Source organism: Trichosurus vulpecula, chromosome 3 (genome assembly GCF_011100635.1).
Source record: "Trichosurus vulpecula isolate mTriVul1 chromosome 3, mTriVul1.pri, whole genome shotgun sequence".
NCBI classification, from domain to species: domain Eukaryota; kingdom Metazoa; phylum Chordata; class Mammalia; order Diprotodontia; family Phalangeridae; genus Trichosurus; species Trichosurus vulpecula.
In genome coordinates, this window is record NC_050575.1 from 385,444,793 (window position 1) to 385,472,091 (window position 27,299).

The 27,299-nt window shown below is 40.5% G+C and overlaps 1 protein-coding gene across 3 annotated transcripts in view; it reads right to left on the reverse strand.

Moving 5' to 3' along the window:
• Window positions 1-1,364: 1,364 nt before the first annotated feature.
• Window positions 1,365-27,299, reverse strand: part of MTHFSD (methenyltetrahydrofolate synthetase domain containing) — a 48,142-nt gene continuing 22,207 nt past the window's right edge. For 2 of the 3 annotated variants that reach the window (XM_036752824.1, XM_036752825.1), the window contains 4 exons: window positions 19,167-19,257; window positions 16,631-16,743; window positions 16,025-16,150; window positions 1,638-2,134 (listed from right to left, as the gene is read on the reverse strand). In XM_036752824.1, the coding sequence (XP_036608719.1) occupies window positions 1,673-2,134; window positions 16,025-16,150; window positions 16,631-16,743; window positions 19,167-19,257 (792 nt within the window). In that variant the 3' untranslated portion in view covers window positions 1,638-1,672. Of the gene's footprint in view, window positions 2,135-16,024; window positions 16,151-16,630; window positions 16,744-19,166; window positions 19,258-27,299 lie in introns of all 3 variants that reach the window. The other variant, XM_036752823.1, reaches the window with a different exon arrangement.

The following is a 27,299-nucleotide window of genomic DNA, read 5'->3' on the forward strand; positions in this document are numbered from 1 at the left end:
AAGCAAACAAAGTCTGTTGCCAAGTCCAGACGCGTAGCTTTCCACCTGGATGGACGTCAGCTACTTGAGGCTACAGTTGGAAATGCTCCAGAGAACCCAGGATCATCTTAATGGAATGAGAAAGCTCTGAAGACCTTGTTTACATGACTAAACTTCTTTGAATGGAGTTTGTGTAATGGGGAAAGTGTAAGGCTTGGAGTCTTGGAGCTTTAAGAGCAAGCCACCGCTTGACCATCACCCAGTGTGGATGAGTTACATCAACTTTCTGGGCCTCAAAAGGGACATAATCACTTCTGCCTTCCTAATTTCATAGGGATTCTTCTTGTACAGATGAAACAGGAAATGTGAATGCACTTTGTGATCATGAGGCAGTGGTCATGTAAACTGCTACATCTACCCTCTTTAAAAGGACACCAGAACCTGACCCTTCAACGGAGAGATTTATCCCCCTTCATTTTATCCAGGAAAACCAGGAAAAGAACTCAATATTCAATGAGGAAAATAATTTGAGGACAAATTTTCTTTCCAAAATATCTTCTTTACGTTTATTATAAAAATGGAGACAAAATACTTCTTAAGAAAGTTTTTTTTTTCCCCCTTAGGGAAAACTTGATAGGTTTGAGAATGTTTATTCAATGCTGTATGAAAGGCCTGACCCTCTGGAGGCATAATAATCTACTTAAAATACACTTAGCAATCCCCTCTGGCTGAAAAAACCTTTCCAACTCATATACATTTAAAAATAATAATAAAATGTCCCTGTAGATGCTTATTTTGACTTTCTGCCCAGGATCAATTGCAAAAGTGCTTCTGTTTAGAAAGTACAGTTCAGCCAAAATCCAGCTTGTTTTTCAGGAACAGGGAACTGGACAGAAAATACCATGAGGTATTAAGCAAGCATGTGCATGTGAAGGGTTCTGTTGTTATTATTTTTTCACAATCTATTATTTGAAGCCCTATATCCCTATAAAGACTCAACTTCCCTGTTTAATTGCACACCTAAGTTTAGCTCTCTGGCTGACATCAGGCCTGCATTGGAAGACTGGGGGGCTATCAAGATGGTTCAGATAAAGAATTGGTAGATCTGGCCAGTTTCGATGCAAATACCAGCAACATCACAGCAAAGATCCAATTTAGCTTTGCTTATGCTGAGTCTGTCTGTTCATCCTCCCAGTTCATTCATGGTCTTTCTAGGATTGCCCAAGGACAGCTGCTGCAAATTTGGGGATTTAACACCATTTGTTTCAGCATCTTGGCTTCCCAGAAACCCCCTAAATGCTTTTTTGATATTCAGATTTAAGGTGAATTTTCTTCTCTTGAGTGAAGGAAGAATGGTTTTCAATCTCCTTAAATGGACAATCAGATAGCGATTTTCATACTTTATTTTCCAGTCATCAGAAAAACGGTAGGCATTAATTAAAGTCCTATAATCCCCTGGGACATGCAAACCTTCTCATATTTATTACTTGAGAAACTTAGGTATGAAGTACCAAGTAGTAATGTGATCTCTCCAAGGACAGAAATTGAGTCACAGAGTACTCTGGCCCTGGGATTCAGATACAGTCCTCCAATGCCACTGACCATCAAATGAGGAAAACTATTTAAATGTCTGAAGAACCTTTACAAAACAATGAGAAAGGGCATGCTTTCCCCTTTACCAGGGACCATCTGATCACTTTTGCTTCCTAGCTAAGTTGACCCATAAAGTATTCCCACCAAAGCTTAAGCCTTTTAAAGAAGAGATGACAGTCTCAGCAGTGGCCTGGTCCTCATAATCAAGGAAAGCCCTGCCCTGTGCTCCTTGCCAATTCAGCCTCAAAGGCATGGCATTGTAGTCCCTAAGAGTTCTCTTCAGATCGCTCACTCTAGCACCTTGAGGAATGTTACCCACATAAACAGTGGTGACACTGGAGGATTCTGTTTTTAAAGTTACTTGCTCAGTGTCCCGATGGGAAGAATGGGCCATGTCTGGAGGTCTGACTATCTGGCCAGTGTTCTGGAGGGGTGCTCGCCTGTGGCTGGTTTTCAAATGTGCCAAGTGTTCCTTCTGTAAGGTGATGTCTTTCCCTGCTTTCTTCTCTCGGAAATGAAGATTCTTTAAGATCGGGATTCTTTCCATCATCTCCTCAGTGATCTGAAAAATTTAAAACAGTTTCAACTTTTCCTGGTTAACTCCAAAAGGGATCACAAGGTTTAAAATTGAACCTTAAAGTTCACCCAATTCAATCCCTTCTATTTGACAAGTAAGTAAACTGAGTTCTTAAGTCTGTCACTAGGGAAAAAGATTCATAGCAAAAACCTGCGGCAACTGAAAGATAGTGGAGTAGAGAGACAAAAGCACTGGATTTTGAGCAGATTACATGGCCCACTGGCCATGTAATACAAGCAAGTCTTTATCTCACAGAGGTGCATTTTCCTCATCTTATAGAATGGGAGGATGTTTGTGCAATCAATTTGGAAGGGTTGTTGCAAAAGGTGTTTTGCAAATTATAAACCAGTCTTGGAGCTATTACTATTCTAAAATACCTCTACAAATTTTACCACATCATGGATTTGTAATCTCAAAACCCAATTCAACCTTCTATTGTGTGAAGCTCCCAGTGGTTTAAGTATAAGCCTTCAAGAAGGGAGGTAAGGTATTTGTTAACTAGCTGCACTGACTGACATTGGATTTCCCATAGAACTTCTTTGTGCGGTCTACCCCGCCACAAACCAGCCCTCTCCTTAACTTCAAAGGTGCCATCGTCCTCCCAGAGGCCAGGGCTCTAAACCTAAGCGTGTCAACCTTGACTCCTCATTGTCTCCCAACCCTCTCTATGGATAATCAGTCTGCAGATAATTGAGAGCCACAGAGATCTGTGCATATGCTAATTTATGGGGTTACTCATTCTTATCAGTAAATAGTTTTAAAAACAGCATCTTAAATGATTCTGAGGCAAGAACACAGAAGCTAGACCACTTTCTGGAGTTAGACCCTCACAACGTGGATTCTCATGCTTAGTATGTAGGACTATGGACTCCTAGTAAAACTGATACATTCAAATGTGAATTTCAAAATCACAGTCCTTAAGGAAAATAAATGTGTTTTTAGATGGTTATTTGGAGGTGATTATATTCATCTCCTGCAGCTAGCAAAACCCCTTCATCTATAAGTGGGATATAATCACCTTTGGCAGAAGGAATCTACCTTTTAGTAACTCATCATGACATATAGGCTAAGTACTAATTCCATTTAAGTGATTAGTTTGGTTTGGTTTAACATGTGTTTACAAAACAATGAAAACATTTCTATGGCACTTTTTGACTAAAAGGGATTTCTATACCATTGCCTCACTTAGCAGGTTGTGGGTGTGATGCAGATTGAAGAAACAGAAGCTCTAGGAGATCAAGGAACTTAATTTCCCAACATCCCATTAAGGAGTTGAGTTTCAAGCTCAGGTCTTTGGACTTTTCCCACTCTATCTCGTGACATGTATAGTATTGAAGTCTGATAGGCATAAACACAATGTGAGCTACACTACAACAGGTCTGAGGAGAGAACAGCTATTGGCTTCAGGCTTGCTGGTGTTGGTTGTCCAAGACGACCATGACATCAGGAAAGTGATGTCACGACTTGCAGATGAATTGGATTGAAGTGAGGCAGGGCTGTGCAGTCACCAGCGTCACCCTCTCCTCCAGAGCCATCTGGGTCCAGTAGCAAGACATAAATCAGGACCACTGGAGATGGCCCGGATACAGTGGGAGACCTAGCCTTCTCATGCTAAGGTCTTTCTCAGGTCTCAGTTTGTCTGAGGCAACACCCATTCAATAGTCAAGGCTAGGTAAGAAAGGAGGCAAAAAATGGCCTCTTTTACCTAATCAAAAAATTCAATCTGGAAGGGGAAGACCCTCAGGGTTTCTGGCCAAAACACAAACAGCTGCAATGTATATCAGATTTACAGATTTACAAATTTACAATTTACATCAGAACCCAAACAATGACCAAGGTAGGCTAGGGTTGGGACCTACTGCAGGTCAATCAGTGAGAATCAGAGAGATTTAGGTTTAAGGTATGGTCCTTAAAAAAGAAATCCAGCCAGTAAATCCCAAGATATCTTTTGAGGTTTCAACAATACAACAGCTAAGAAAGCAGCCATGAAAGGTGCTACTGAAAGGCTCAAGGGCAAACCAACAGACATTTATTAAGTATCTACTATGTACCAGGCACTGTGCTAACCCCAAGGTAGTCACAATCTAATGAGGAGACACCTTGCAAACTACTATGCTCAAGTAAGATGTTTACAGGATAAATTGGAGGTAACCTCAGAAGAAAAACACTAGCATTAAGGAGGACCAGGAAACTCTTCTTCAAGGAAAATGGGATTTTGGCTGAGCCTTGAAGGAAGCCAGAGAAAGAAATGAAGAGGAAGCTGATTCCAGGCCTGGGAGCAGGCAGTGAAAATGCACAGAGCTGGGAGATGGAAGGTCTTTTTGGGGAACTGCCAGGAGGCCATCATCCCCAGATCCCAGAATGCATGGAGGTGAGTGTGGTTTGAGAAGACTGGAAAGGCAGGAAGGGACCAGGTTATGAAGAACTTCATGAGTCAGAGCACTTTATATTGGCCACTGGAGGTGAAAGGGAGCCACTGGATTTGACTGAATATGAGGGTAACATGGTCAGCCTTGACTTTTAGGAAAATGACAGCTTCAGGGGAGGAAGGCCTGGAATGGGGAGAGATTGAGCAGGGAGGCTGAGCAGAGGAGGACTGCAGCCGGCCAAGCATGAGGTGATGGTGGCCTGTGTCAGAGGAAATAAAGGGGGTTATGCAAAGGCAGAATTGAGAGGATCTGGCAACAGTTTGGATGTGGAGGGAGCGAAAGAGGGGAAGAGAGACAGAGAGACAGAGAAAGAGAGAGAGACACAGTGACAGAGACAGAGAGAGATGAGAGAGAGAGAGATAGAGATGAATCAAAGATGACAAGCGAGGTTTAGAGCCTGGGGGGTGGGAGAATGGTGCAGTCCTTGAGAATAATCTATTTGAGTCTCTTCCAAACTAACAGTTCAGATTCTAAAGCTATGCCCATTCTCCTCAACCACTTGGAGTGACGGCCCTTCGTGCTGTAATTGGTAAATATAAGCTCATTTTACAGCTTATGGATATTGGGTTTGGGGTCTTACAATAGTAGCTGAAAAATTTGGATTTAGAAGGAGAAAAAAATGCAAAGAATTACTATACTTCCCAAAGCCACATCACATATATCAGCTGCCACCCTGAATTCCCTACATGCCTCTACATGACAAAAAGGAAGGCAAGGTATAAACCACAACTGAGACCTCGGGGCTGTCCTAGAAGTTCCTGGAAGAGCTTAGGAAGTGATGCCAAGTTTCCAGTCAAGGCTCATTTGGAACACTATGTATAGGATAGCCAGCAACCTCAAATGAGAATGCTGGGCCATTTTTCCTGGCTGCAAGGGCCTAGGCCTAGCACTAGTTTTGGGGCAGATCACCTCTCCAATAAAAGAAAGGGGCTTAGATAGAACTCCTAATTAGTATTTTTGGTCCCTAGTACTCCCTAGCTCTAATCTTATGAGCCTCTGATAACTCCTGCAGGCAGAGGAGAAAGTACACAAAATACAAAGCCAAATGAAAGATTCAAGGGATGCTAAGAGGAAAAGTCTCAATTAAATGTCAATAATCTCCCCTCCTCCACATACATTTTCCTTTGTAAGTTGTGACTGAGGTTTGATGACCTTCACTACTGTACTTTTCCCCCTTCTGCAAACAAGAATTCATTCACAAACTCTAGCATTCTAAGAAATGTTACCCATGTAAACAGTGGTCACAAACACATCTTTCCTCAGTGTTTACTGAGGCATTATTACAAGGCATTATGTCTGGCGGGGCTTCCTCACCTGATCACACTGAAGCCTTAAGTCACTGCAGGACCCAGGGCTCCAGGGCTTATTCAGGCAGAGCAAATCTGTGGATATTTTATGTACCTAAGTCACTCCTCAGGAGCCAATCAAGAGCTGACACTATGCAAAGATATGTGGAGGGAGGGTCAACCAAAAGCCATGATTCTGTTTTTGTTTATATTTTCTCCTTTTTATTAACCTTTCCCTCCCACAAGTCCCTCCTCCTTGCCCGAACAACACGCGCACGCGCGCACACACACACACACACACCCCTTCCCCTCAGTATATATTTATCCCTCAGTACATATCTAGTTCAGAAAAACAAATTCTCATACTAGCCATGTCTGAAGATATATGGAAGATAGTGATTTTCTATCACCTAGGTTAGTGTGTATGTATGTATATACATACACACATGTGTATATACATACATATGTACACACACATACATATATATGTTTAAGCCTGTTTTCTAAAAGTGACCATTGGTAAAAAGGTCCAGCCTTTTTAGGAAAAAAGTTGGAAAATAAAAGAATTAGGGATGAGAAAGTGAATGAGTTCAACACAGATGTTAATTTCTTCTGATAGATAGAAATAGGCTGGGGCAGCCAACAATGGAAGAGACATAATAATTTCCCTTTGAGGTATAAGGAAAAGTAAAGCTTTAGATGAGCAGAACTTTTATTAACTATATGCAACAAGGGTACTTAATTTGTACTCAGAGCAAGGATTAAAAGAACTACCAACACCTAAGAGGGATAGGAAGCTACCCTGCTTTCTGCTGTTAGGAATTGTGAGCCCAGAGCAGGGGCCTACCACACAAAACCCAGAGGCAGGGGCCCCAAGATGGCGGACCAGGAGGGCAGTGAGCCACTGCACATCTAATTCCCTGCCCCCGCCCCCCGAATGGATGGACATCTCTGACTCTCAAGCTAAGAGACTGCTGTAGCTCTGGAGCTAGTTTTGCCACTTCTACCATCCCTGTAGCTCCTATTTGTCTTTGTCTAATTGAACACAAGTGCTCTCAAGAAATATGAGCCACAGTAGAAGATCTTTGCAGCAGAAATGCATTTTCAGATCATGTTGTGAAAAACCAAACTACAGCCTTCTTGCTCACATCATAGGAGTCTATTTTTATTCTCTGCTGGCACATACACAAAACATAATCAACTGGAAGAATATTAGAAATTTTTAAAACTCCCACATGATTATGTATGATATATTCAAAAATAAAAACCACACTCTCACATCCTTATACATGCAATGGTATCTTCAGAGACAGAAACACATTTCCTTTTATCTTAGACTTTTAATTTCAGGTACATCTGGTCGCTTGCAGGTGCAAAAATCCCACACTTTCTCCCCTAGAATTTTCAAAGTCCTTAAGGTTTCTGCTGCTTTTTCCACTCTTACCAACAAAGTCAGAGGTAGGAAAAGCTACCTGACCAATATGCGGCTCTTTGCAGCTGTACAGATGACTGCCATTTTTATACTTGAAAAATGAGGACTCTCCATTAAAATTCTTAGAGTTAGTCACTCTGGGTCAGCTGACAGAAACTCCCTTTGTAAAACAAATGGACCTCGAGACTCCTGACTAGTCTTTAGCAGTCTTACTCTCTTTTTCCTGGCCAGCAATTAGGAACATTTGTTGGGTTCTGTCATTTTTCCACGTGAAATGAAAGCTTGTTGCTTATTAAATTAAACATGAAAAAACTTTTTTATTTTGTTCTTCTGTAGCTAATCACTGTATTCTAAAAGTGTTATACAGCAAATATAATTTTCTTATATGCTAAATCACTTTTTGTTGAAACACATATTTAGTAATAATTTTAAAAATGTATCTTCTTTTTAAAAACAGTAATTACTGACACAGATAAGAGGACAACTGGCCTTTGTTTCCAACTCTGTGACAAACCAGCTGGGCATCTTTGGACACGATACCTTCTCTAGGTCTGTTTTCTCATCTGTAAAATGAGGGGACCAGATTAAATTGTCTCTAAAAACCAGGAAGTTGTTTGTTATCCAGTCATTTTAAGCGTGTCCAAATCTTTGTGACCTCATTTGGGGTTTTCTTGGAACAGACACTGGAGGAGTTTGCCATTTCCTTCTCCAGCTTATTTTACAGATGAGGAAACTGAGGCAAACACGAATCACCCAGGGTCACACAGCTAGTGTCTGAGGCTGGATTTGAACTCACAAAGAGTGACTCCAGGCCTGGTGCTCTGTGCACTATGACGCCACCTAAATGGGTTCACATTCTGCCTCAGGCACTAACTGGCTGTGTGATCCTGGGCAAAGCATTTCGTCTCTCTGTGCCTCGGTTTCCTCGTTTGTGAAGTGTTAGGTAAGGCGCTATGTAAACACCAGCTCTAAAGTCCATCATTCTATGATCAGTTTGGCAACGATGACCAGAGATGGTAACTGCCCCACAGAGTAAAGCTAACGTCAGTTTGAGGGAACAACAAGAACAACAACAAAAACTCAATGGAAATAAATTCTGTGTGAGCTGAGCATAGGAAAATAGATGAAAAAGAAGTCTGTAGTCTGTTCATAAGCACACTCAGAGGCAGAGGGGCCTTGGTGCCCTGTTGGTGGGCCATAGGAGAAAAAATAAAATAACCTGATTTATTCTGTAACTTGAAACATCTATAACTTCACAAAACAGCCAAATGTTGTTAGAACACAGCTCATTATCATGTATGCCAGTCAGCAAGCAATTATCAGGCACCTGCTGTTTGCTCACTCTGTGGCAGGCAATGGTAGTACAACCACAACAGAGAAACATACTGACAACCTTGCATAGATTTTAGAGCTTTAATATGTTAGCAAACAAGGTCTAATTACATGCAACAAAGTATCAGCAACAACATAATGGAGGTAAACATCAAGCTTTTAATGGTGGCGGTGGTGGTATTTCCTGCCCCCAAACAAAAAAATCCCAAAGAGGATGCACAGCATCATCACTAGGCCAGATATACTGAGGTAGGAGTACAAAGACCATTTTAAAAAATTCCCTAGAATTTTTAAAAAAATGATTTATTTTTAGTTTTCAATATCCACTTTTATAAGATTTTGAGTTCCAAATTTTTCCCCCTCCCTAAGATGGCCTGCAATCTGATATAGGCTATACACGTACAATTATTACACACATTTTCACATTAGTCATGTTGTGAAAGAAGAATCAGAAAAAAGGGAAAAAACCATGAAAGAAAAAAGAGAAAAAAATAGTATGTTTCAATCTGCATTCAGACTCCATAGTTCTTTCTCTGGATGTGGAGAGCACTTTCCATCATGAGTCTTTTGGAATTGTCTTAGATCATTGATTGTATTGCTGAGAAGAACTAGGTCTTACAATGTGCATCATCGCATAATGTGGCTGTTACTGTATACAATGTTCTCTTGGTTCTGCTCATTTCACTCAGCATCAGTTCATATAAGTCTTTCCAAGTTTTTCTGAAGTCGACCTGCTCATCATTTCTTACAGCACAATAGTATTCCATCACATTCATATACAACAACTTGTTCAGCCATTTCCAATTCTTTGCCACCACAAAAAGAACTGCTATAAATAATTTTGTACATGTGGGGGTCCTTTTCCCCTTTTTATGATCTCTCTGGGATACAGACCTAGTAGTGGTATTGCTGGGTCAAAGGGTATACACAGTTTTACAGCCCTTTGGGCATAGTTTCAAATTGCTCTCCAGAATGGTTGTATCAGTTCACAACTCCACCAACAATGCATACAATGACCATTTTTGAGAGCTGTAATACCTAGTAAGTCCACTAAGGAACACAGGACTTAGACAAGATGACTAAGTCCATGTCTTAGTTTAGACACATGTTAGAAGCAGCCCTGGTATGGTGGCAAAAGTACTGGATTGAGAGTCAGAGAATCTGAGTTTAAATGTGGACTGTATTGACACTGTGTCACCTTGGGGAAGTCAAGTCCTTCTTGGACCTGAACTTCCGCATCTACAGAAGGAGGGGATTGTGCTAGATGATCTCTTCCAATCTAAATCCTATGACTCAATAACTGGGCAACTGAGTATCTGAGGACAGTTTTTCTCACCCATACAATGGGGATGATAATATACTGTCTACTCCACAGAGCAATTATAAGAAAGTATTTTGTAAAATGTCAAGTGCTACATATAAAGTGACCTACTATTTAGCAAATAACGACTTATTCCTATGAAAAATGGCAAGCTGTCATTTCCTTGTCCTGATCTGTCTTACATCTGTTGTGACTACAGGATGGGAAGCAGTTGCTCGTGGGCCTGTGTGAAGGGAGGTTGCCAGGGTCTGCTTTCTGACTTGCACACTTGGCACGGAACCATTATCGTAAATAAACAACAACTACTTAGTGTCTCTCTCATCTTCGTTTCCTGTCATAAACGATGGAGTCAGAAATCTGGAGATCATGAGACTTGCTCGTTTCACTTAAAAATCTTGTTGTTCCACACAGTTTCCTCCATCCATTTTCCGTGAATATATTTAGCTAACTTAAGAGCAATAGTTTATATTTACATAACATATTAAGGTTTGCTAAATCCACAGATGAACTCATTTGATGCTCACAAAAATCCTATGAAATGCAAACTAAAATGATCATTTCCATTTCCAGGTGAAGAAACTAAGGCTCAGAAATGTTGGATGATCTGTCTACAGCCATACAACTAGAAAGCATCACAGGTGAGATCTGAACCCAGGTTTCTGCTGTCCTGACTCTCCTAACTCCAAATCAGCACCCTTTTTACTATGCAGTACTGCCTCTGAGAACAGGGACCCTATCTATCACTAGAATGCTATGTAAACTCTAGAGACATTCATAATTTTACATAACGTGATTAATGGAGCCAGCCCAAAGTGTTAACTGAATTTGATATAAAGCATATTATCTATATCATCCATTTTAAGTTACATGATTCAGAAAAAAGCCAATAGGTTGCCCTCAGCTCGATGTTGCTTCTGGCTGAGGTTCATCTAGGCTTACAAAGAGTGCCTGTAAGAAATCCAGAGTTACACTTTAAGTGAACCTCATCTTGAAAGCAAGTACTTCTAGGACATTAAAGATTCCTTTTTCCGTTGATGAGTCAGTTCTTTGGATGAAGTAAATAAGCTCACCATATTGTGAACATATGGGTGAGAAGCACCGGTCCCAAAGAAGGTCATATGGTGTTGAACATGCTAAGCTTTTAAAATATATGAAATTATTTATTTCCTTAAGCCTAGAATATGAAGATGACCCTTGCGGGAAAAAAATGCTACAACTGCCCTAATTACGGAGATAAATGAATCAACCCGGCAAGGTAAAAACTCCCAAGATTTTGTTCTTCAATGGGCAATGTGCCTTTTGCCTCCATAATCAAGTATGGAGTTACTGATGGTGTGTATGTAGGAGTGGCTAAGAGGATTCATGTGTGACTAATAGTTCTTTCCACGGAGGGCACATGCGATGACTGATCTTGGATAAGGAGTTTCAGTGACTGTTAGCAGTGCTCATGGAGGTTTGCAGCTATACCTATAAACATCTTGTGGTCGAACTGAAGAAACTTTTTCAAAAACAGTTCTTTCTTGAATGCCTCACACCAGGTAACATATCTGATGGGGCTGCTATTTCCCAGGAAGCTGTATCATGTGGCTGAAATATATGCCAATGTATTCTTGACATAATTCCAAGTTGCCCTCCTTTCTACCCTCACTTTAACTTACCACTGAAAAGATATCTGGGCATCCTGCATTCACTCTGTTCAAGGGTAACATAACGTGGTAAAGACAGATTCTCGATGGGCTTGGAAGACAGGCTGGATGAGATGATCTCTGTGATCCCTCCAACATTGAGACTGTGAGCTGTGTGCTCTGGCCAAATCACGTCGCCTCTCAGGACCTCAGTATCTCCATTTGGAAAATGGGAATCAGAATGCTACCTGGCTCAATAGCGCCGGCATGAGGACACGTGCTCTGTAGAGCTTAATGTCGGGCATAAATGCCATCTGTTATTATTGCTGTGCCATCTACTCTCTTCGCGTGTACAGTACTATTCTGTGGTGCCACTGGTAGGTTGATTAGAACACAAGAAAGTGTTATCAGGGACGCCGCCCAGTAATCCAGTGTTTAGTGAGCTAGACAGATGGCATGGAATGGCCGCATAACCATGGAATCATAACAGCTAACATTTATAGAGCACCAACTGTATGCCAGGCCCTCTGCTAAGCACTCTACAAATATCATCTCATAACAACCCTGGAAGTTAGGTGCCGTTATTACCCCCATTTTACAGGTAAGGAAACTGAGACAAACATGGTTAAGTGACTTGCCCAGGGTCACACAGCTAGGAAGTATCTCAGGCCAGATTTGAACTCAGGAAGATGAGTCTTTCTGACTCCAGGCCTGGCGCTCTATCCACTGCACCACCTAGCTGCCTAAAGATTCGTTATAATTCTTCTACGCAACATGACAAATGTGCAAATGTACGTGTAGAGCCCATATCAGACTGCATGCTGTCTTGGGGAGGGAGGAGGAAGGGAAGGGGAGAAAATTTAAAACTTATGGAAGTTAACGCTAAAAACTAAAAATAAATAAATTAATATTAAAAAGTCAGATCGCCATCCTTTATAAGCTTAAAACTCACAGCGTGCAGACATGACTCCTGCTTTACAATCTTTCCTTGAGCTAGAGTTCTGTGTTAACAAGGTGACACTACACTGTCAAGCATTCTGCTCGAGGTCTGGAATGTACTCAAGTACATCAGCAATCCAGGCAATGTGGATGTGCCTGCCACTGTGGGTGGTGAGAGAGAGAGGGGCCTTCCTGGCTCTTCTGTGACACATCAAGGAGCCCAAGCAAGTACATGGGATGTCCACTGGTGGCACACGAAAAAGCCGTGCCCCCCTCCCACCCCCCAACTCTTCTTCAAGGTTCTGGAGCTGTTCCATGTTGCAGGCTGTTCAAACCCACAGAGCTTCTCTATTGCCCTGAGTAATACTAATCTTAATTCTTGAGAGAATATCATGTTCCCCAACTTGGAGCTATCCAACGTTGATAAGATAATGGAATGAACAAGTCGGTCCTTTGTTTCCATGAGAAATGTGTCGGTCATTAAAGCAGTTTTTCAGTTCCTTGGAGGCAATCCAAGTTGCTCTCTCTTCCTCTTGTTTAATTCTTCATCCAACTTATTCTCCACTTGTACTGTCTTTCCCAGAGACATCTACTGTGACAGATAAGTCTAAGCCGGCCAGCTGGCTGCATATTATAAAGGGCATTCTTCATCCATGTGGTTTTCTGGTGTGAATGGTTATAGATTTTTTTCAGGAGGCACTGCAGGGTTCTTGGGCTTGTTAGCTATGTGATGCACAAAAAGGAACACCTATGGGACCTTAACATGTATGAGGAACCTGTAGAGAATCTGACTGTCAGATCTAATGGCCATCTGGATCAGAAGCCTGCCAGTCACCCTCCTCTCGCTGATTCGCTTTTCCCTCTAGGTTCTTGGGATACCACTCTTTCTTGGTTTTTCAGTTCTGCCTATCGATTATTCCTTCTTAGTCTCCTCTGCTGGATCTTCACCCAGTTTTCCCTTACAAGTCACTGGGGTCTCCCAAGGCCCTGTCCTGTCAGACTGTTGTTCACATTTCTTCTTGAATTTGACTTCTTCTCCAACATCTTGTTTAATTTCTCATTATGCATATGTGGAGCCAGTTCTGACTTTGAAGCTGTAGCTTCTCACTTAACCATCTCTGCAGCTAAGCCATCAGCTCCTGGGGTAACATTTCCATCAGTGCTCCCAGGGGTTCTGACAGTTGCACTGATTTTTCCCAAAGCTGGAACAATTTTGCAAAATTCTCTATGTAGCCTTCTTACTGGGATGGAACTGGTCTTTGATACTTTTCTAGTGTCTTTCTTTTAGATACCAGCTTTAAAAGCCTTGTGACATACAGTCTTTCCAGGTACCACAGATGGGGGCTGACTTATTTGATCTTAAACATAAATGACTAAAGATTATGGTTAGACAGACATTTAAGCACATCAAGAATGTGTTTAAGCATAAACTTCCTCCACTGACACAGACTGTTTTAGAAAATTCAGTAGTACCCTGTAGCCAGTTTAGTGGTGAGCTCCTCCCCAAAGTTCATCAGTGGGGTCCATCCTAGAAAGCTCTGAGTCTCATAGCCCCTACCAGTGTGTACATTGTTGGCCTAACCATCGGGAGTCCAGTGTCCTGTGTTAAGAACACCATAACAGGACAAAGGAAGAAGGCTTTAATGGGGACAGGACGGATAGATGCCAGGGATAAATACATCAGCATTTATGGTCAGAGTGGCTTGAGTGGGAGTTATGACTCACCTTGAATCAAATTCACACAGCTCTGGAGGGGTTTGCAAGCATTTTTCTCATAGATATTACAGTAGACTCACTTAGACTACCTAGTTAACAGAGGCAAACAAAGGCAAACAATTCAGGGCTCTGAACAGTGATTGACCTACTATAGGCCCGATGACAATGATAAGTACAAGGCTGTCATTACTGTGCAGAAGAACTGAGGATATGTAAGTTATGGAATTACCTTTGAAAAAAATATTAGAAGCTATAATCTTCCTGGAAAGGGCATGGGAGAGCTTAGGTTTCAGCAAACAAGTAGAACGAGAAGCCTCTAAAGCCTAGGCCTGAGTTTGATTTTCTTTTATGTAACTAGGATTTCACATTTTTCTACCATGTCTGAGCGACCACAATTGGGATTGTTGTTTTTCCCCCAAAATCCACAACATCAGCTCTAGCTCTCCCCTAAGGCAATGCGTGTCTCTCTGCCTTTCTAGAGACAACTACTCTAACTATAAAATCTTCCTAATATGGAATATTATAAATACTCTTTTATCGAATGGTAATCTTGGAATAGGAACCTAACCCCAGCTTCAATGTGGCAGATCTACTCTCACAAACTGACTCTAAAGATTGGGCCTCAGTCTGCAGAGAGAGAGAGAGAGAGATCGAGAGAGAGAGAGAGAGAGAGAGAGAGAAAGAGTTCTACCATCTGGGTCAGTTCTGTAACTGACTCATCTGTCTCCACTTAAAAGCGAGTTGTGGCCCAAGATTCTGAGGTAAACCTACCTTCTTAAGAAAGATGCCAGGAGATTATTCATGTCCACTAAATGTGGAGACATTCCCGATTTTCTTTTTAAGCCTGTCTACCTCCACACTCACAAACTTGAACTTTGAATCAGTATAGCTGGAGGGGCCTGAGGAGTTATTGATGTTTATTTCTAATGTCTTTAAAAAAATTAAGGACCAAGATAGAGAAAACCGACATTTTGGTTCCATAGAATTCTCCTTCTACAGTGCATGTGGCAAAAGGCATTTGTGGAGCAAACATGGCCTGTGTATGTCAACAATGAAAAGAAATAAGCAAATATAAAAATGCTGGTGTGCCCCATTTCAATGTTCATATTTTGAACTGAATGCTGTTTATTTTTCCATGTCCTAAGGCTTCTGAAAAGTTTTGGAAAACTCAAGCTTAAGGATGGAAAATATGGACAAAAATGCTTATTTTTTCTTATAGTTTCATTCCAAATTAAGCAGAACTTCCTAATGTTTTCCCAGTCATTTGTATATTTGCAAATATGAGATCCCTAATTTTAAGAAATCCTTTGAGTCTGATTGCATCAGCCTGGTTTCTGAAGGGTGAAAATCTATTGCAAACTATTAACAAATGATGTCACTATTATATTCTGAAAAGAAAAATTAAAATACTTCAGGGCTAAACGCATGTGTAAACTGCTGCTTTATCCCCTGCCTCGTGGTGAGTTTATTTTTCCTGGGAGATCAAAGAATTCAGAAGCAACATCAGGATTTATAAAGGTGAAAACTATATTCAGTAGATGGTAGTATACAGTAGTGATCACACTGTACCTGAAGTGTAAATATATGTAACACTGAAAAATCAGAAGCAGTTGGCCAAATTTTGACCTAGGTCACTTCTGGTAGGGGGTAAGAGGTGGTAATTCTGAGTGTAAAGCCTCAAGAAATAAGAGTATGCTAGGTACTATATGAAGCAAAGAACACAGAAGAAAAGGTCCTTGACCGGCTCCAAAAGCAAGAGTCAGAACTCTGAAAGTCCTTCATGACGATTACCTACCATGGACCATATGATGCCCTGTGGCTTTGGCCTCGTACAGTGGGTCACGATCACTCTGGTGGGAGTGAGGATGTAATCCACAGTTAGATCATGATCACCAAGCAGCTCTTCAGGCATATCAATCACCTGATGGAAGAGAAATGTGTCAAACTCCAACAGAAATGAATCCCTATGGGCTAGAGATCGACTTAGAAAACCTCAAACTAACATTATCTATGTGGTTTTGTATTTTTATTTATTTTGTTAAACATTTTCCAATTACGTTTTAATTTTGGTTCTGGCCACACTGGGGAGTTTTGTTGACAGTCAGTGAGTCTGAAACCTCTGGTGCGGAGGATCTGACAAGGCCTATGCCCAACTTAAGTTTACTGAAGGAGTCATCAGTAGGAACAGAACACACTGGTTACAGGAAAGCATACCCAAATTTACATTTTAGATGCGGGCTTGCTTGTTGCATCACTAAATGAACACAGCCCAAGGAGCTTAAAAACAACACAGGGCACAATCACAATCAGCGTGAGGGCAGTAAAACAGATGCAGAGATAAACACACACAGGGCAGAGAATGAGCACAGTGGTGTTACTTAGTTTGGTTAACAGAAATTACCTGGCAGTCATGCACAATGGTTACTACTGGTGTCTCCTCCCTGACTGCTCCCATAGAAACCATCATCGCATATTCCATGTCAGCATAACCTTCTCCCTTCCCAATTCTCCATCCTGCCAGTAAAGAAAGCCACAACACCAATGATAGCTTGCAAGGTGCTGGGAACCATAAAGGAACAGTTTTAATTTTGTTGCGTCAGGGCTAAAACTCAGGATGACACTTATCTCTTCCAAACGAGCCCATTCTCACAGGAAGCTAATCTAAGGTGACCTCCCATAGTCAAAGATCCATGTACTGTATTTCTACCTTTATAGCTCACAATGATTCTGCTACATAATGTGAGAGACACAGTTCCTAAGGATGAATATTCTGAATACATATTAGAAAGGAAAATGAATTTCACAGAAACATTTCACCATTAATCTCTGGCCATAAGGATCCTCTTTTAAGATAGTTAAATGGTAATTTAGAAACATACTTGAACATATCTCTAACAAAATGTTAAATGCTTCTAAAAAAAACAATATGCTGGGGAGAAAAAGTCAAGCCTTCAAAAGTGAGGATGTGTGGCTTGAAATGATGGTAACTGAAAATAGTTACATTTATATAACGTTTTAGGTGGAGAAGCATTTCCTGTGTATTACCTCATGTGCTTCTCTGGAACAATCCTGTGAGGTAGGCCAAATAAGTATTTTTATCTTTGTTTTACAGATGAAGAAAGCCCTGGTGGGTGAGGCAGCCTCTCTGATGTCACACAAGGCAGAGCAGAAACTTGACCCCACATCTTCTGACTCTAGAGGTCTTTTGACCATGTTGCCCCTCAGATATGCGTTTTCTAAAAATCCCTCTATGTTATCTTAATCACCAAGTAATTCTCCAGTGAGACATGGGTTTAGTGCAGCTGTGTTGCTGCTCAGCCATTTCAGTTGTCTGACTCTTTATGACGCCATTTGGGTTTTCTTGGCAAAGATACTGGAGTGGTTTGCCATTTCCTTCTCCAGTTCATTTCACAGGTGAAGAAATGAGGCAAACAGGGTTAAGTGACTTGTCCAGGGTCAAGTGACTTGTCCAGGGTCACACAGCTAGTAAGTGTCTGAGGCCAGGTTTGAACTCAGGAAGGCATCTTCCTGACTCCAGGTCCGGCACTCTATGCACTATGGTGCCACCTAGCTGCCTAAATAGTACTGTACTCTTCATAAATAGGTGACTTGTAAAGGGATTTATCAAAATGGAGCTTGGACTCAAACCCAGAACTCCTATCTTCTTAAGGAATTGATCACATCAAACTTCTACAAAGAGAGAAAATATGAAAAGAAAGAGTTTTTTTATCTCAAAAGATCCATTCTTTTATATTATTACTATTCTAGGACACTAGCTATTTTGGAAATCTTGTGTACAGCCTGACATGGTTCACCAAGACCTCAAATAATTCTGATCCTGGGAGAGGTCAATATAAGGCCTCAATTTACAATGTTCTCTCTTTCCTATCTTTCCCATCTCTTTGCTCGCTCTCTCTCTGAGATAAATGGAAAAGCCTTGCTTGCCACAGTCAAAACCTTATTTTACAAGTGCATCTCTGCTAATATGCTGACCCCAGGTGGAACTTATTGATTTGCCAATTTAAGCAGATTACTTTCAAAGTGCCTGGTTTTGAAGCAAACAAGATGGCCTTGTGGAGTGGAAATAGCAGCATGGGGAAAAAGTCCACCATAAACCACAGGACCTTAACTGCTTGGGGCAGTTGAGGGATGAACTGCCTGGCCAAAGCAGCACAGCCTCGCCAGAGACCATCCTGAGAGGGCACAGTTCAGCTCACCTGGCAAAGGACCAAAGGCTTCTGAAAAGTTGGCGAGGAGTATAAAGGACACACTGTGCTGTTAAGGACACAACTGATCACAAGAAAAACAAAGCTCAGAAGCTAAGGCTTTTCCACTGCTCAAGGCCCTCGCAAACCAATGATTTATTGCAAATATATTCAGCTTCAGGCCCAGGTAACTTGAGAAAGAAAAGAGGAGGCTCATTTTAAGAACTTTTCCTTAAGGTGGATGAATCTGAAAGTGGCGAATTATTTGAGGAGTAAACTTAAACCTCAGTGATCCCATCAATGCCCGTTTTAACTAGGAAGCCCATACAACAGAACGAAAGAGTACTGTGCTGGCAGGCTCAGCTCTAACTTTAGGCAGACTCCAGAATCTAGGCTAGACTCAGGCTCTGACTTTAGTTCTCTCTCTAAATAGGGGTTGCGGGGCAAAGTCACTTCACTCTTCTGCCCCAGTGTCTCCTCATCTATAAAATGAGGTGCCTGGACTTAGGAGTCTCTATGTGTCCGTGGTAATGATCCAGTGGTGACTCAGGCATGTGTCCAGCAAGGGATCGATTACCCTGGGGTCATGATCATGAGAAAAATCAATAAAGAATACCTTGAGAATAACAACTGAAATCACAGCCATACTAAAAAACATGAACACAAAAACACCTTAGAAGATCGTCTTAACAGAAGTTTTTGAGTACATCACTCAATGTTGTTTATTCCTACCTTTTTCAGAAACAGCCACTGATCCCACCACTATCAAATCCACTAGGACTCTGGAATCCAAACCTATGGGTACGCTGTAGTTTCTTACACCCTAAAAGCGAAAACATGTTTTAAAAACTTCAAATGCAATAGCAAAAACAAGGTGGGCTAATGAAACGTTGATGCTTATCACCACAAAATAAGAGAGGACATTTACTACGTATTATTTAACCAATCATCATTTTTGGTGATACTAAGCCATAGCTATATACTCAAGTTCTAAAACTAATTCTTGTCTACTTGAATAAAGCTACCCTTGGTCAAGGGGAAAAAGGATCATTAAGACATATATACGTGTGTGATTGAGATTTTACATATATATGTATATACATACACACACATATATGTCTGCATATATATATATATATGTTGTTAACTAATGAAAGCCTATATAAAAAGAATGATGCTAAAAATGTGGTATGATGAAGAATGATTAAAGCAGTCTCCTAGGAAGTCTAGAAAAATATAAATTTCAATTTTAATTTAGCATAACCTTCAGAAACTGGAGACAGTTACGAAGAACTACATTAGGCTATATATATCTACATATTATATATATATATATATTAATAGAAAACCATTTATGAAATTAGCACATATAGTAGTTCATTTTAACATTCATGGCCCAAATGACAATGATTGTTTTATCTCACTATGTTGTTCAAACTGTGACAATCCATTATCTCTAGAAAACTATTTCCAACAAATCAGGTGAATAATGCGCAAGTCAAAAAATCTTTGCACTTCCTTGAGTGTTGGTTGTGTTTGATGACTGCCCCAGCTGATGAGCTGAACCACATTCTTCCTTAATCTCAAGCTCCCTCTCCTTAGACTTCCTTTCCTTAGACTATTCCTTGGATGGACTTCCTTCCAATATTACTACCATTGGGTGGAGTTTTCTGTCCAGTTAGTTTGAGGAGCAAGAAGGGCTCCAACCAACTTAAAGACCCCATATACTGAGGGTGATCCAGGAGGCAGGTAGTGAGAGATATGGACTGGCTTTGTGGACTACAAAAGGGGTGAGAGAAGGGAGAGGGGCAGAGGGGGAAGGTGGGTAGACATGTAGGATATTGAGGGCAAAATTTAGATGTGTAATCTGCCAAAAAAATCAAACTAACACCACAGTTTCTGGGACAGATGGACTAGAAGAAAGAATTTTAGCCATGAAGACAAAACTACCTACATAACTGTCTGATTGTCCACTGGTCTATTTGTTTGTCCCTGTGCTGGTCTGCATTATTAATTAAAAAAAAAAAGAACTCTTGCCATATGGTCATGGTCTTAATAGTTAAATGTTGTTTTCTATCGATTTTTATTTTTACTAAACGTGCTTGCACCTTAGCAGTAAAATGTTTCAAGTCAAACATTCCTTTTATAGGAGGCCTTTAATAAATGTTGAATATCTGTTGAAAGATTCTGTATCTCTTGCTGTTCTAAAAACTTTGTTTTGTAAATTATTAAATGGGAAACTCTATCTTGAGGGTAAGAGGATTATAGAATTCATTAGAATACATATTAGGAAGTGAATGTCTTTGAACTTCAAATTCTACAAATGGGTTCATTTTGCAACTAACTGGCAAAGGGTCTCTCATAAAATGCACTAATAGGAAATTATATGTAATGTTAAATAGACATTTTCAATTTTACACCACAACTATATTATATAATATGGCAAAGTTGACATTCAAACCCAGGTCCTCTAACTTGGAATCTGTTATTCTACTGCACCATACTGTCTTGTCCAGATTGTTAGGTCACAGCTAATGAGAGAGCTTTAAAAGGTTGTGATTCTGATTTTTACAGAGCCGATGGGTAGAAATACTTTGAATTTTACAATATGATAGAGAGGCATGGAAATTCTGAAAATATGAACAGGAGAAATTCTGATGAGAAGGAAAAGAGGTAATCATGTAAAAGGCCAATATGGCTTCTCAGGGAACAATTAACTGACCGGTTCAGATTTTAAAGGCAAGCACAGATGATGGCATTAAGGGAAAGGTAAATGAGGATGAATATAAGAGTAACATGGTCATGTAAAAATAGTGACTGGGCTACACAGCACAGGATGAGCTGAGGCTCATGATGAATGCTAAAGAGAACAAAGGCGTCATCAAGTGGGGAATGTCTAAAGAAGTTGTGGTATATGATTGTGACGGAATACTGCTGTGCTATAAGAAATGATGAGGAGAATGGTTTCAGAAAAACTAGGGAAGACTTGTGTGAACTGATGCACAGTGAAATGAGCAGGAAGAGCAGAACACTGCACACAGTAACAGCAATACTGTAATGATGATCAACTGTGAAAGACTTAGCTACTCTGATCAATACAAAGATCCCAGACAATTCCAAAGGACCCACGATGAAAAATGCCATCCACCTCCAGAGAAAGAACTGATGAACTCAGTACAGATTGAAGCATATTTTTTCACTTTATTTTTCTTGCCTTTTTCTTTTCTTTTTTTGGCAACATGGCTAATATAGAAATATGTTTTGTTTGATTTCACATATAATGGGTATTATAGTGCTTGCCTTCTCAATGGGGTGGGGCTGGAGGAAAAAAAACATAATTTGAAAATCAAAATTTAAAAAGTGAATATTAAAAAATAAAGAAAACGAAGCCTTAAAATATCTATTTTGGCTGGGGGGCGGAGCCAAGATGGCAGCTGGTAAGCAGGAAATAGCGTGAGCTCCGTACGGAGTCCCTCCAAAAACCTATAAAAAATGGCTCTGAACCAATTCTAGAATGGCAGAACCCACAAAACAGCAGAGGGAAGCAGGGCTCCAGCCCAGGACAGCCTGGATGGTCTCTGGGTGAGGTCTATTCCACACGGAGCTGGGAGCTGGGAGCTGGGAATGGAGTGGAGCAGAGCCCAGCCTGAGCGGCGTGGACCAACAAGACCAGCAACCGGGCAGAGCATGCCCTAGCGCCCTGAATCAGTGAGCTGCGGCAGTTACGAGACTTCTCAACCCACAAACACCAAAGACTGCGGAGAAGGTTAGTGGGGAAAGCTGCGGGAGTGGAAGGAGTTCGCGGTTTGGCTTCCAGCCCCGGGGGCAGCGGAGGTGGGGCAGCTATGGCTGTTGCTGCTTCCGGCTCCAGGCCCACCTGGTGGGAGGAATTAAGTGGCGGATCAGAGCAGGGGTGCACAGCCTGCTGAAGATCTAAGCCCAGTCCAGGTTGGGGGTTCTTGGGGAAGGAGCAGTGCTGGTGTGGCAGAGCTGGCACCTCCCCCCCAAACGTGGAACATAAAACTCTCTAGTCTACAAGCAGTCATACCCCGCTGAAAAACTCAAAGGTCAAGTTAGTTGGCTGGGAATATGGCCAGGCAGCGAAAACGCACCAAGATTCAGTCTCAGACTTTGCATTCTTTCTTTGCTGACAAAGAAGACCAAAACATACAGACAGAAGAAATTAATAAAGTCAAAGAGCCTACAACAGAAATCTCCAAGAAAAACATGAACTGGTCCCAGGCCATGGAAGAGCTCAAAAAGGATTTGGAAAAGCAAGTTAGAGAAGTAGAGGAAAAATTGGGAAGAGAAATGAGAAGGATGCGAGAAAACTATGAAAAACAAGTCAATGACTTGCTAAATGAGACCCAAAAAATACTGAAAAATACACTGAAGAAAACAACACCTTAAAAAACAGACTAACTCAAACGGCAAAAGAGCTCCAAAAAGCCAATGAGGAGAAGAATGCCTTGAAAGGCAGAATTAGCCAAATGGAAAAGGAGGTCCAACAGACCACTGAAGAAAACAGTACTTTAAAAATTAGATTGGAGCAAGTGGAAGCTAGTGACTCTATGAGAAATCAAGATATTATAAAACAGAACCAAAGGAATGAAAAAATGGAAGACAATGTGAAATATCTCATTGGAAAAACCACTGACCTGGAAAATAGATGCAGGAGAAATAATTTAAAAATTATTGGACTACCTGAAAGCCATGATCAAAAAAAGAGCCTAGATATCATCTTTCAAGAAATTATCAAGGAGAACTGCCCTGATATTCTAGAGCCACAGGGCAAAATAGAAATTGAAAGAATCCATCAATCGCCTCCTCAAATAGATCCCAAAAAGAAATCTCTCAGGAATACTGTCGCCAAATTCCAGAGCTCCCAGATCAAGGAGAAAATACTGCAAGCAGCCAGACAGAAACAATTTGAGTATTGTGGAAACACAATCAGAATAACCCAAGATCTGGCAGCCTCTACATTAAGAGATCGAAGGGCTTGGAATACGATATTCCGGAGGTCAATGGAGCTAGGATTAAAACCTAGAATCACCTACCCAGCAAAACTGAGTATCATGCTCCAAGGCAAAATATGGATTTTCAATAAAATAGAGGACTTTCAAGCTTTCTCAGTGAAAAGACCAGAACTGAACTAGAAAATTTTACTTTCAAACACAAGAATCAAGAGAAGCATGAAAAGGTAATCAAGAAAAAGAACAAGAAAAAGAAATTTCAAGGAACTTACTAAAGGTGAACTGTTTTGTTGACATTCCTACATGGAAAGATGATGAGTATGATTCATGAGACCTCAGTATTAGGGTAGCTGAAGGGAATATGCATACATATATGTTTATGTATATATGGGTGAATGTGTATGTATGTATATATCTATGTGTATATATATATATGTGTGTATATATATATATGTGTATATATATATATGTGTATATATATATATATATATATGTAAAGAGAGAGAGAGAGAGAGAGAGAGGACACAGGGTGAGTTGAAGATGAAGGGAAGATATCTAAAAGAAATAAAATCAAATTAAGGGATGAGAGAGGAACATACTGAGACAGGGAGATAAGGAGAGATAGAATGGGGTGGATTATCTCGCATAAAGGAGGCAAGAGCAAGCAGTTCTGTGGGAGGAGGGGAGAGGGCAGATGAGGGTGGGAATGAGTAAACATTGCTCTCATCAGATTTGGCCTAAGGAGGGAATACCATACATACCCAATGGGGAATCTTACCCCACAGGAAAGAAGAGGGAAGAAGATAAAAATAAATGGGGGGGATGATGGAGGGGAGGGCTGATGGGGGTGGAGGTAGTCAAAAATAAACACTTTTGAAAGGGGACAGGGTCAAGGTAGAAAATTCAATAAAGGGTGATGGGTTGGGAAGGAGCAAAATATAGTTAGTCTTTCACAACATGAGTATTGTGGAAGGGTTATACATAATGATACACATGTGGCCTAGGTTGAATTGCTTGACTTCTTAGGGAGGGTGGGTGGGAAGGGAAGAGGGGAGAGAATTTGGAACTCAAAGTTTTAAAAACAGATGTTCAAAAACAAACAAAAATGTTTTTGCATGCAACTAGAAAATAAGATACACAGGCAATGGGGTGTAGACATTTATCTTGCCCTACAAGAAAGGAAGGGAAAAGGGGATGGGAGGGGAGTGGGGTGACAGAGGGGAGCGCTGACTGGGGAACAGGGCAACCAGAATATAAGCCATCTTGGAGTGGGGGGGGAGGGTAGAAATGGGGAGAAAATTTGTAATTCAAACTTGTGAAAATCAATGCTGAAAACCAAATATGTTAAATAAATAAATTTAAATTAAAAAAAAACTTTAGGAAATTAGAAATTAGCTTTGAATTTCAGATTATAAAAACATAATTTTTTTTTCTGTCACCTAAGCCAAAGGATATAGAATAAAAAGAAGCAAGAAATAGGGCATTATACATAATTTTAAAGAGATTGTCAATTTTGAGTTACAACCTTATGATACAAATTAGGTATGGTAATAACTGACTGCTGAGCCTCTATTAGTGACCTCTGAAAGACCTTGGAGAAGGGCAGGAAGCCCTGGAACTGTGATGGCAATGGACTCTGGCACCTCACTGTTTGTCCTGGTCAGTTCTGTCCACTTCCCATTTGAAATGGATGGACCATTATGGACACACTTGAAAGTGACCACATCTGGCAGTGTAAACACTACTCTGTTCTTGTTGTCTTTTGCCTCTTTGCTATGATGGGCAAGAGAAATCCTTCAAGTAGAGGAACGACAAGATAAAGATATTTCCAGGAATGTCGGTCTACCTTTTTCCAAAAAGCCAGTCAAGTAACCCGCCTGAGTCATGTGCTCCAGACCAGACTGGGTCATTGTAGGAACAAAACTACCACAAAGCAGATGCTATGCTTTGTCATTAGGCCAAAACATCACTCTTCCCTCCTCCTTTTTTTTTTCTTACAAATCTACTATGCTCCAAACAGTTATCCTAATCCTGACTGCTTGGCAATGACTCTGCCATTACCCCATACCCCATCTTTTAGATATGGGGCAGGGTATGGCTAAACCCTGAACACACTGAAAAAAAACAACAAACTATAGTCATAGCCTTTCCTTTAACTTGCCCTGCCTCAGGGCCAGGTACTGCTGTACCTTTAACATCTCCTGACCAATGTTACACTACCACAGGGCCTCAATCATTGGTCAGAGGTTCCTAGGGGCCCTGAGAACTTACACAAAGCTTCACACAGCTATGTCGCTCTAGCTGACTGACACCTCAACCAACAACCCATTTTCTGACCACTGGACTAAGAGTCCACCATTCCTAGAACTCAAGGCCCCAACTGTACCTGTAACCAGGCCCAGGATGCACCTGTGCCAGTAAATCCTCTCACTCCCCTTGATCCTAACCCCATCCCTCAACTGGCTAAAGCCTCAGAAAGGCCATACACAAGGCCAGGTCTATAACTATCTGGAACGGGACCGCAGCTGCAACACTGCCCTGACTGCTGGTTCAGAGCTCCACTTTTGAAAGTACTGGACATGCGAATAACAATATGTGCTATAATGAGATCTGACCTATACATTATCTCTACTTATGTTATTTAAATTAAGGAGTGTAGCAAGATGAATTAGAACACGTTTTATCAAATTCTCCTTTTACCCCTACTACAATAAGGGGCTGCTTATAAATCAATCAAATTCCCAACTAAATGCTAAAACAGAAGATTCAATGGCATTTGTTTATACCACGTTTTAACACTAGAGGACACCAGAGGATCATCTAACTTAAATTTTTTTTTTTAAGAGGTGAATTCACAGAATCCTATGGCAGGTCCATTCCCCTCTCCCCTAAGTAGTTTCCCATTAGGAGAAACTGAATCCTAGATTTTCCCAATGAGACAAAACTACTTTGAGCAATGGTGAGGAGAATCTGGGTCTCTGTACTCTGAAGGTTGCTAGAAAATTGAAAATCTTTTACATGAACTAAATAAATAAGGTAAATTATTCATAGTTTTTCTGTTTGGATTACTAAATACTAAGGTAGTACTTGATATTCCTTTTGGGGGGCACTAAAAATGAAAACACAAATCTCTTTTAAATATATGATAAATTCAACATCTAATTTTCTAAGCTGTCCTGCTTGCCTGTATTTCCTTCTGGACTTCCTTCTATTTGTTTCTGTGTATTTAAAAATGCTTCAAGGAGTCATTTTTTAAAAATTAAATTAAATTTTTTCAATTTAAAAAATGTATTTTGTCTCCTTCCTACTTTTACCTCCCATTGAAAAAAAGAAAAACAAAACCCTTGTAACAAATATGCAGTTAAGCAAAACAAATTCCCATATTAGCCATGTCTCCAAGATTTATGTAGTTCTTTTTCTGGTTTGTTTTTTTAAAATAAAAATTTATTTTTATTATTTTTTATCACCAGAATACTCTCCCTTCCCCTTTCTGAGAACTATTTCATTTAACAGATAACATTTTTTTAAAGAAAAAAAGAGGTAGAAAAACAATTATCAAAACTGATACACAGAATGAGGCAGACAATACATGCATGATCACTGCAAAGTAGTAGAAGTGGGAGTATCTTCCCATTTATCTTCACTGGGGCCACGTGTGTTCTTCCTAACTTTGTAACATTTACTTTTCATTGTTTTATAATTGTTCTTTCCTTTACAGGACTGTAGTTGTTATTTTCTTGGTTCTGCTTACCTCACTATGTATTGATTGTGTAAACTGCCTCACACTTCTCTATATTCACATTGATAATTTTTTACAGCACAATAATATTCCATTACATTTTCATTAATTTGTTTAGTCTGTCCTCAATCAATGGGCATCCATTTTATTTCC